This window comes from Protopterus annectens, chromosome 1.part0 (genome assembly GCF_019279795.1).
Source record: "Protopterus annectens isolate FY-2018-M chromosome 1.part0, PAN1.0, whole genome shotgun sequence".
NCBI lineage: Eukaryota > Metazoa > Chordata > Ceratodontiformes > Protopteridae > Protopterus > Protopterus annectens.
In genome coordinates, this window is record NC_056725.1 from 975,915,950 (window position 1) to 975,928,163 (window position 12,214).

General features: G+C 40.0%; 1 protein-coding gene across 1 annotated transcript in view; it reads left to right on the forward strand.

Annotated features, from left to right (window-relative positions):
* The window catches only part of REPS1 (RALBP1 associated Eps domain containing 1), a 1,538,969-nt gene that overhangs the window by 1,193,446 nt on the left and 333,309 nt on the right, over positions 1-12,214 (forward strand). Inside the window, exon 10 of the mRNA XM_044068024.1 lies at positions 9,265-9,352. Within this exon, the coding sequence (XP_043923959.1) occupies positions 9,265-9,352 (88 nt within the window). The remainder of the gene's footprint in view (positions 1-9,264; positions 9,353-12,214) is intronic.

A 12,214-nucleotide genomic window follows, 5' to 3' on the forward strand; every position in this document is an offset into this window, starting at 1 on the left:
GGGGAGTCTGTCAGAATAAGAGGAGGAACAACTGCTAATGGAGTATTTGGATAATATGCATTAGGTTAGAAAGATTGCTTTTAAGCAACTATGTTTTGATAACTTCTGAGCATAAAAACTTTTGGCACATTGACTTGGGAAACATAAAGCAGAAATGGTTGTTGCCAAACTTAAGGACCATGTGACAAAAGAAAAAAAGTAACCAGATATCCTAAAATGGTATTAGAGATATTTTGGAAATTTAATGAAAATTTGTATATAGAAAGAGAGCATAAGTGGAAATATTTATGGTTGAATTAATTATCTCAATGTTGGAGGAAGATGAGGTTCAACAACTAATAGGAGGAGATGAGATCAAAATGGTGATGTAGAGGAAAATGCTAAAAATCTAGAAAATTTTGTTTAATAGCATTTTAAAAAGGGAGGGAAGCTCCAGCATCTTGGAAGACAGCTGTGGCAGCTACATTACCCAAAGAGGGTAAAGACATGTCAGACCCAACTTCATCTAGATCCATTTCTATTTTAAACCTTGATTATAATTTGTTTGTCCTTCTTTTAAATATTATAGAGATAAAGGTGTTGCCTGAATTGATAAATATGGATCAATGTGGTTTTGAGGTGCCATAGCAAACATTTGTCAACATTAAAAAAGCAGTGATGATGCAGAGGGAACCAGGAAGTAAGAAAATAACACTGCTTTTGGTGGGTCTTGATGTAGTGAAACTCAACAGAGTAAGCAGTAATTTTATGACTAGGGCATTGGAAGCATTTTCATTCCCTGATACAATAACAAGGTTATTAAGGAGGATATATGAAGGACTGGAAGAAAGAATTAAAGTGTGAAGGTTCCTCTCTGATAAGTTATGTTTGAACAGAGGAAACAAGATGGTTTCCCCTTTATTTGTTTTATATTTAGAGCCATTGGCAAAGAAAATGTACTCAGAAATGTAAGTATATAATTGGCTTGGCAGTCAAGAAAATGTGGCTTTTTTTGTACATGATTCATAAAAGGACCTTTCTGTATCGTGACACATTTTTAGACAATTTCAAGTCTTTTCAGGATGTCACGTTAACAAAGATGAAACAAAGGCTATAGCCATGAATTATGTATGCACACATGAATAGCATTACCCATATTTATGGAGACATGGGAAGGTATAGATTAAAAAGACTTGTGTTATAGCAGTTAGGGATATGTGGAAAGAGACTAAACAAAATAGATTAAAAAATGAGCAACTGGAAACTTATTTATGGATAATAGTGAGTCACAAGTAGTGAAAATGTTTTAGTTCCTTTAGTTTTGTGTAGAGATCAGTAGCATTTTATCAACAAGTGGAGAAGATGGGACAGTAATAGAGTGGAAGGATGGGGGGGGGGCAAGAGTTAACTGGGATAAGATGATCCTCCTAACAGAACAAGGTGTATTACAGTTATCTGATTTGAAGATGAGAGGGGGATATTTTCGAGCTACACAGTTCAAGCTAATAACACCAGGCTAAGGTTATAATTTAAAGTGGAAATGGAGGATAATAAAGCTGGGGGGTTAGGAAATAAGGAGAGAGTGGAATTCTTGATGCAGATCTTTGAGGAGAATAACAAACAGAATATTCATAAAATAGCTGAAATTATTCTATGAACTAAGCCAGAACGAGAATGAAGAAAGGAAATTTTGCCACTAGGGATGACTGTAAGTAGGGGTGCAGAAAATAGGTGAGAGGGGGAGGGGGCTGGAATTTACTTGAACAGTACATTCAAAATAATGTTCTGGGGAGGAGTGAGGTTTAATGGATGGGAGGAATTGAGCAATTTATGTAATGCTAGACTAAATGAGTTTTTGTAAAGAAGGAAAACATGTATGATTTGTATAAATGAAAAAAAAGTGTGATTTGTTTTTTTTTCTATTAATAAAAGATTTAAAAAAAAATGTGTTTACTTTATGAACGTGGCTGTAAAAGAAACTTAAAGGAACAGCTCACTGCTGTAAACTAATGGTTTTATCCGCATGTTTGCGTAACGGTTATCTTTCATATTTTTGTATCTTGTATTTGTGAAACCTAGAGTGGCAAATTATTGTTAGGCATTTTCAAGCTTTGTAGATCATTTATTATTTTTGCATTTTTGTCCCTTCACCTGAGGTACAGCAACCTTGGAGACAGCATACTTGGAGGTGGGGGTGCAGGGCAGGCATACACCCCTGTATTGATTGTTTGTGTTTCATAATTCTGTAATTTCCACAGTTTCACACTTTTATAGACGGTTACTGGGCTATTGACCAGAAGGTCTTTATAAGCCTAGCCGTGTGTACCCAATATAATAGTAGCAAAACACTATCTAAAGAATCTTGCCTAAAGTCAAGTTCTTAGTTAGCAATTATTGCCCATACCTAGGAGGGTCATAAGTGAAATCCCTGGCCCCAGGTATTTACGGACGTTCTTCGTATTTCACTGTTGCAGTCATTACATTTGAGTAATATGCTGTCAGGTTGCCCTCAGTCGGCCTGATCAACTAAGTCTTGGATCCTGCATCGGTTGCTGTCCCTTCGTCCATGACATCACGTAGTCAGGGGTATAAAACATGCAGTTGATGCCATTACATCAGTCTTTCCTGCCGTGCGGTGCCTGAAGCAAAAGCAGTTCACAAGTGCCGGTCAGCCGACTCCTGAAATTTTCGTTTTCGACTTTCAGAAACGAAGTCTTCAACTAAAAAGCTAAGTACCCCGTTGGGGAAACATTTTCTTGCTCCTTACCGATGTCAGTAAAAGTTAATTGTATTACTTGTGGGAAGCAAATACCTCATAAGGATTTTCATTTGTACTGTATTCCTTGCCTAGGCCTTAACCACGACGTACCTTGCTGTTGGTTTTGTGCTTTATTTAATCAATGCACTATACATTGTCGGTACATTTTTTCTTCTAAATATTTTGGATCACGATTTAATTATCCAGAAATGACGTCGGTTAGCAATCCGACTACCGGAATACCTAAAATACGCAAAGAAAAAGACAGAGACAGGCCGTTCAGGTCCAAAACTGCCGACGACGCTTCTCCTAAGCCAGTTGCCAGTTCGCCGGTACTCAGTGAGGTGATTTCAAAGCCCCTGATACCCACTACTTCTGATTCGCAGGCCTCTACTGAGACCCATTCAGAGTCCGGTATGTTGCGAAATGCTTCATTTATGGAACCCCCGGATGTCTCTACCTTGGATGGGTCCGGAGCCGATGTGCAGGCACCGGCTTCTAAGGGTGTATTCAGGCCTACAGGTTTGTATATTAAACCAATGCCATCTTCAATATTAAGGCCAAAATCTCGATCTATGTCTAAAAAATCGATGCCTAGGCCACATGTGCAAGCCCCTTATGCCTAAAAAACAAATTATCAAAATGGCTGAAAATTTAATTACTCTAATCAGGGGTAGCCAACCCCCACTTTCAAAGAGGCCTAGGGCTGAACCTGACTATGAATCATCTGAACAGGATTCTATTTCTTCTGACTCTTCTAATGAACAGGATTTGTCTATACCTACTTATGAGGACTCTAATGCAAAGGATTCCATTCCTTCTGCTTCTCCCCCTGAGGATTTTTTCTTTTGGGGAAACTTTACATACCTTAAGGGAACATTTCCACTGGGAAAGTCAGGATTTTTCTGAATCCAAAAAGAGGCTTGGGGATTTTCTTCTTCCTCAGCATAGGCCATTGGCTATACCTCCTGTACTAGACATTGTTGATGATGGTTTTTCATAATCTAGTATGGCTTTTGATTCTCTGCCTCCAGCTCCTTGTAAGCCAGACAGATACTACAGGATTCTTGACTCCCACAAATTCCTTTTCAAACATCCTGTGGCGGATCCTGAAACCATTTCTCAAAACCCCAGGGGCATTAAGGCTTCTACTGCTAAAAATCCTACCCCTTCTGATAGAGATTCCAGGGCACTGGATAGATGGGGTAAGAAGGTTTATACTTCTGTAACCTTGGCAATCAGGGCTTTAAACTGTCAATTCCATATGCTAAAATATCAGCAGCATATCATGAGACTGCTTAAACAGAAAAAATTATGTTGATTTCTGACTGTGTGGAAAATAAAGATTTACAGGATGTATTGCATTCAGCTGAACAAGTTGGAAAACGTACTTTGCAATGTGATTTTGATTCTTTGGAGGCCTCTTGCAGGGCTGCTGTTACTGGGCCTGTGCTTATAAGGCATGCTTGGCTTAAGGAGCAATCTCTGCCTGATCATGAGCAAAATTGTTGGATGTTCCTTTGCAGCAGACAGTCTGTTTGGCAGTAAGGCTGAAGAAGTTCTAAAAAAGATCGAAGATAAGGCTAAATCTTTGCAGACTGTGAAAGATTTCTTACAAGTACAACCTCCAAGATTTAGTAGGCACTGGCCTACTAAGAACTGGTTCTTTCCAGTTCCTTCCAGAGCCATTCAAGCAAGACCCAGACATGCCAAAAGCTCCATGTTACAGTCCCAAGCAATGGGGTGCCTCCTCTTCCAAATCTGGAAGCAACCAGACACCTCCCTATGGTAAACAGTCTCAATAACTTTCCTTTAGAATTACCAAGCACTTACCTTTTAGCCACCCCTTTGGGGGGAAAACTGGCACTTCATGCAAAAAACTGGCAACTTATAACCCAGGACATATGGGTTTTAAATATGGTGTCCCAGGTATACAGATTTCATTTACACACGTTGCCAAATCCAAGCAGATGGCCAGACCTGCCCCCAAATCAGTGTGCAGAGACTCAGAAACAAGTACTTTCCCTCTTACACATGTGGGCTATTCAACCGGTACCAGAAGAGGAAAAGGGACAAGGTTTCTATTCCAGACTCTTCCTGGTACCCAGAAAAGACAAATCATGGCATCCAGTTCTGGACTTGTCTACTCTAAACACTTTCCTGGACATTCCAAAATTCAAGATGCTGACTCTTCACCAGTTACTTCCTATGCTAGGCAAAGATGCCTGGTTGGCTACTCTAGATCTAAAAGAGGCATATCTGCATATCCCAATCGGGGAATCATGCAGAAGATACCATCGCTTCAAAGCAGGCTTTTTGCATCATCAGTTCTCTGCCCTTTGGCTTATCTACTGCACCAGGGTCTTTACAAAGTGCCTGGCTCCAGTAATTGCATTTTGCAGGCAAAGAAATATTCAAATGTATCCATACCTGTATAATTGTCTAATTCAGGCAGAAAACAAGGCCGTCCTTCTAAAACATCTGGCGTTTGTAAAAAAGGTTCTAACTTGTCTAGGGGGTACACCATAAATGAAAAGAAATCACAACTAGTGCCCTCTCAAACAATAACATTCATGGGTGCAAGCTTGAATACAACTGCCCAGATGGCTTACCTTAAGCCAGAAAAGCAAATTCAGTTGGTGACTTACTTCAAGCAGGTGGCCACAAAAACCCTGCTATCTGCAAGACACATACTGCAAGCTTTGGGATTCATGGCCTCCTGCATTCTTCTAATTTCATATGCAAGACTGCATATGAGGAAACTTCAGTGGTACTTAAAAAGTTTTTGGAGTCAACATTGTCACAGCCTGGAAATAATGAATTCCCATCATACCTTGCCTGCAACTAGAGTTCCTATGGTGGGCGGAGGCCTGCCACCAAAACAAGGGACTGCTATTCACACCACCCCCTGCCGCCCAAACCCTAACTACAGACGCATCAGACTATGCATGGGGGGCTCATCTGGCAGGGAAGTGCATTCAGGGCAAATGGAGCCCAAATCAAATGCACCTTCATATCAATCACAAAGAAATGCTAGCTGTACAGAATGCACTGACCGCCTTCAAGGACTACCTTCATCCAGGACAACTAATGGTAAAGACGGACAACACCACAGTTATGTGGTACATAAACAAGCAGGGGGGTACACATTCCTACCCCCTCTGCAGACAAGCCTTGGCATTGTGGAACACGGCCTTGAGCTATCAAGTAGAACTACAAGCCCAATTCCTGCCAGGAAAGCTGAATATTTTGGCAGACGATCTAAGCAGAAATCTCATGGACTGACACGAATGGAAATTGGACCTATGGATTTTCAGCATGTTGACACACAAATGGGGGAGCCCAGACATAGATCTCTGTGCTTCACCCCAGAACTATCAGTTGGACAAATTTTGCACAAGAACTCCTCACAAAAAAGCCTGGAAAGTGGACGCTCTGTCCTTCAGCTGGGAAAACCTATCAGTCTATGCTTTTCCCCCCTCTGCCTTTGCTCTCCAAAGTTCTACTAAAAGTCAAACAGGACAAACCAAAGATGATTTTGCTTGCTCCAGACTGGCATCGCCAACACTGGTACCCACTCCTACGCAGTCTCACAACTTTTTCCATGGCACCTGCCTCAGACACCTTTCTTACTGTTTCAGCAGAACAAACAAATTCTGCACCCTCAGCTCCAAACATTGAATCTTGCAGCTTGACTGATCACCTAAATTCTCCCTTAGCATCCCTCAGCAAACCTGTGATGGATGTCATTTTGGAGGTGAGAAGACCTAGTACCAGAAAATCTTAAGTTGACATGGAAAAGATTCTGTGCCTGGAACCAGTCTCAAGGGATGACCACAGCAGTGCCCAATTTACCTCAGATTTTGCAATACTTAACTGAGACGCTTCACAAGGGCCTATCTTTTTCTTCCATAAAAATACATGCCTCAGCCATTTCAGCTCATTACAACACAGACCCCCCCCCTCTTCTCTCATCATCTGTAAAAGCAGTATCTCAGAGGGGCCAAAAACTTAAGGCCACCCAGGAGAGGTCCAACCCCTGCCACGGACCTTAATTTTGTATTGGAAAAACTCACTGTACCTCCTTTCGAGCCAGCTGCTACTGCAGACTTAAAATTCCTTTCTTGGAAAACAGCCTTCCTTTTAGCAATCACTTCAGCTAGAAGGATTTCTGAATTACAGGCCCTTATGGCAGTGGAACCTTTCATCATCTTTCACGTGGACAGGGCGTCACTCAGGGCCAACTCATCCTTCATGCCCAAGGTGGTATCCAGTGTGACTCTTAATCAGTCCATTCATATGCCAACTTTCTTTCCCAATCCACAGAACAAAGGGGAGCGGATTCTGCATTCATTGGATGTACACAGACAACTTAGATTTTACTTGGACTGGACTAAATCTCGAAGAAAATCTGAATAACTGCTGGTAGCATTTGCTGCAGGGGCAGAGGGAAAGGCTATTTCAAAGCAAACCATTTCCAAATCGATAAGCCATTGCATTAATTTTCGCTGGAAACTCTATCCCCCAGGGGATCAGATCCCATTCCACCAGGGCTGCAACGACTTCTACAGCCTTTCTCAGAGGTGTTCCTACCAGGGATATTCTAGAAGCTGCTACCTGGAGTTCAGTTCATACTTTCACCAAGCATTACCACTTACCAATTGTCTCTAAATCCAGAGCTGGCTTTGCCACTGCTGTTTTGCAGGGCCTTATAGCCGGTCCTAATACTGTATAAATCCATCCTCTCAACGTTAGCTTTGGGAATCTACCCAAATGTAATGACTGCAGCAGTGAAACATGAAGAACGTAGTACAGTTGTGTACACTTACCATAAATGTAGATGTTCGAGTGTATTCACTGTTGCAGTCCTGGTTACCCTCCCTCCCAGCCCCCTGTTTTTTTTTCTCTTACTATGCCTCTCCTTTATTTTTCTGCACTTAAAAGCCTTTTTGGTGTATTTGCTTTTGTTTGGAGGTATATATTTTTGTGTTTAAAATTATTTATATATTCTGCTCCCCATTTGGGGGGCACTTGATATCTGGGGCAAGAAAAACTGATGTAATGGTGTTGGCTGCATGTTTTATACCCCTGACGTCATGGAAGAAGGGACAGCAACCAACGCAGGACCCAAGACTTTGTTAATCAGGCCGACTGAGGGCAACCTGCCAGCAGATTACCCAAATGTAATGACTGCAACAGTGAATACACTGTCTAACATCTACATTTATGGTAAATGTACACAACTGTACTTTTCTCATCCAGTCATCCAGGCTACACTTAAACAGGGTATTTGTTGTGAATTTGGTAGCCTCTTCCAGAGGAGTGGCAACTCTGAGAGACATGCTTGTCTCTCCAACAAGTCCTATTCGTGTTGCAGGCCGGGTTAAGGCCCCTGGCGTGGCTGACCCTTGTCCCATTTGACTTTCAGATTTGCAGTGTTTCCATTAGGTTTGGATCCGAGATTGCCGAGAGAGCCAGACACAAGTCTCCTCTAAGTAGTCTGCGCACTACTGAGTACAGTGACAGTGACTTCAGTCTGTCAGTGCATGATGTGCTGGAGACCCTGAATTTTCTTGATTAGAAATTTCTGAGGTATCTCAAGTTGCTGCGGGTGCCTGGTAAAGTACATACCAAAGGGAGCATTGTACTGAATTATTGACTGTTTTTTGTAGGCTTCATCAGCCCTGCTGTGTGTCCCTGGCAATATGAAGTATGAAGGCTGGGGAAGTGAACCCCTGCTCTTACCTTCCAATAGTGCCAGTTCTGTCACATTATGGTAATGTAAGTGCAAAAGTTTATCCACAGCCACATTATTTAACAGTGTAAATACCCAGCTAAACTAATTAATAATTCTGTTCAAGTTGTTTTAACATATGATGTAGCATGTAGCAGTAGCATAAGTTCCTGGGGAGATTTCGGAAGTACAGACACCTGGGGTGTGAGGATCTTCCTTTGTGCATTGTTTCCCTATATGTTGAAATATTTAAACTGCGATAATAGTTATACATAAAGTGCAAGTTAGCTTTCTAAACAGATTTGAAGCTCTAGTGTGTAGATAAACCACGCTGGTTGAGCGTTAAAATGCAGTGTCTGTTAATTCTTGGAATCCACAGACCATAATGTTTATAACTGCCAGCTTTGAATATGCTTAAGTTTCAAATAGTTAAGTCCATGAAGGTTTTTAATATCGTTACTAAGAAAGGCCATCCACTTTGTGATTCCATTCTGTCATACTAAGTTTTTATAAAGAGCTTGTTTCTGCACAAGATATACTTAGAAAACACTGTTAGTAACTTGATGTTCAAAGTCAGTTAGCAAGAATGAATGGCGAGGATAATTCATAATTTTTTTAGGTAAATAATATGCATTTTTGAATAGTTTACTAGACTTAATTCTATTTATTTATGGCATATCAAGTAGTTGTGAGTAAACCATGAACTTTGAAATCAGAATGTAGTGATGTTCTGAAAGTGATGTATACATATTTCTTGAAGTCTGTGTGTTAGAAGTCTTTTTAACTGTTGCAGGATACTGCCATTGTACATCCTGTTGCAATTCGTATGACGCCAAGCAAAATCCATTTGCAAGAAATGGAGCTAAAGAGGACTGGAAGTGGTAATATATTCTATTACTGAGTTACTAAACTGTCAAATGCAAAGTAGTAAAGCTTTTATACACATTGCACAAGTTTTGCTGATTCGTAGATATTTACAGTTGACTGTAGATTATTTTAAAACAAAGGATATGCCAGGAAATGTGCACAAAAAATTAAATTTTATACCATGGCATTTTTTTTTTCCCATTGAAGGTAATGTAATACAGATTCTGCAAAATAGAACTTTGTGAGGAATTTGAGTCATTGGGACAGAAAGTATTTCTACTTATGCAAAAATAAAAGAATGAGCTTTGTGATACTTGCAGATGGATATATTATTCGGTGCGAGGACACGCATATTTTCTTAGCCATTCCACTGGGACCAGCCTATCAAATTTGTCCGTCTTTCCTTGTTTTCCTTTAGCTAGATTTGTTGAACTTGACCAGTCATAAGCCTTTTGGCTTGCACAGATTTTGTAGGTTTGGAAAGAATTTCTTTTTTTAAGTTTAAAAGGTGTTTTCTATTCACTAATGTCTTTGGAATCTTTTTAAGAGGCTCTTTCAGAAAAAGTTCTAAGCCTCAGAAAAATTGAAGGATAGTCTTGTCTGTGTAGAGTGGTGCACATAATTTAAGACTGTCCTGTTTTGCTGGGCCTTCAGTGGTTCACCCAAATGTGGATGAAGAGAACTTCAAAAAACTTATCCTGAAATTTGCCAGGGTGGTAATGACGTCCTCTCACAGAGCACAGCATAGGTCAAATCTTTCAAATTGTGTTTCCAGCTGTCAAGGTAAAAACACAGGCAAGAATATTGTGGTAATCAGCACAAATAGGAAAGGAAACTGGTACCATAGAAAGAATAAGACACTTCTTCCCCTGCACTCGGATCATCTTGCTTTTCCTGAAGGGGTAAGTAACTTAGACCCGAACAGCTGTCCCTTTTCAACTTCTACAATTTTTTTTTGAAGTAAAATGTCTTTAGGCGTGGTAGTCTGGGTTTGGAGTGAAACGGAAGTGACTCCTCTGAACAGTGGTGCTGTTCGGCACCCAGTAGTATGATGAGTCTCAGACATGCACATTCTCTCTGTCAGGGACAAATCTAGAAATTATCTGGGACACTTTTAAATAGTATTAACTTGAGAAAACAGAATAAGAGAAGTATGCAAATTTAGTCATTATTTATAAAGTGTAATTTGCCACCTCTTCTAAAGTCACCAGTTTTAGTGGGGATTAAGAGGGATGGAGCTAAAATTTGAGTCAAAATTATGGACAGTTGAGAGGTATGCCTGAGTCGCCCTCTTTGTGGGAAACAGTCTCTCAAGTGCGTGTGCACACACGCTTTGTCCTAAACTGCTTATTATGTAGTTCGTTGATCTGTTTTAGGTGTAGATCCTTGGAAAAGTAAGTCTTTGGTTGTTTTTATTATTGTCAGTAATGCTAAAACCTCCTGGAATGCTGCTTTTTCCATTTTAGGGACTTGTTCCTGTCAAGAGTAGAGTGGTGGAATTTATGAGGAAGACATGCAGCTGGAGAGGCACACTAGGCAGTAGAATAACCTGAACTGTTAGGATACGTGATCATTTGGGTTGCTGACATGATTATACACAAGGTCTTTGTTAGCTGCAAGAAACATTTGGCTGTTATGGCAGATTAGAATATTGTTTCGATTTCAGTGTCATTAGTGCTGTTAACAGCTACTTTTGCATTAAGCCCATAGTTCAGGTCCTTAGTCAAAAAAGGCATTGTATCTCTCTCTCTCTCTCTCACACACACACACACACACACACACCATAGCTCTCAGTTGAATCAGGATAACTCTCAACAGAGTAAGGAGGGTCAAATCCAGAAATGATTAGGGACGATTTTTAAAATAGTAATACTATTAACTTTGATATATTGACAGAATAAGGAAGTGTGAATTAATATACATTTTGCAAAGTAAAAAGTTTATAAACCTGATTATTGTCATTATTTATTAAGTGTAATTCACCTCCTTTTCTCCAATAGTCACCAGTTTTTGGAGGGATTAAAAGAGAGCTAAAAGCGGAGTCAAAATCAGGGACATCCCTGAAAATTAGGAGTTGAGAGATATGAACGCAGTGCTGCATTCACCAGAATAATCTTGAATTATCTGAGCCTTTCATTCGCCCTTATTGTCATTTAGTTTTTATTTGCCCTCCTAAACTTTATTGTACTGAAGTGGAGTCCAGTGGGAAATATTTGTTAAACTTTTCTTTTTGTCTGCTTTTTTCTCTGTGTTTCTTGCTGTCTAACTTGTCTCTTACCTCACAATAAAATCAGTATTAGTTGATTGTGATTTTAACATGGCAATATCAATGTACAGATTCCATGCAATTACCGGTATATTTTTCGGAAATGTAGCTCTAAACAGTAGGGTGAATAAAACTAATAACTGTATTACCTGCTAACACAGTATAACAAAAGACTGGGGCAATAACAAATAATCCGTAGTATTTCTCACATTTAAAACATGACCACCCGAATATTTAGAACTCAGCACTATTATCTTAAGGCTGCAATAAAAGCCAAACGGGTATAGAAGCCCTTTATTTAACCTTGGCTGACTTTATTTACCACAGAAAGATCGCTGTCAGGTACTAAATACTTAACACTACAAATAACACCCAGGGTCCTGGGCTCAAGAATTTTTCTCTCTCTCCTAATTTATCCTCTTGCCCTTTCCTCCCATCAGGCTAGTATAGGACAGATGGTAACCCTAGTGGGATGGGCTTTCCATCTGGCTTCATGTGGAAATTTTACTTCTCTGTGTCTTTTTCCCCATGCCTGGCACACGTTTAAATAGCCACTAGCAAGTTATAATTCAAATAAATGAAAAATAAATACTAGTTAAAGTAAAAAGAT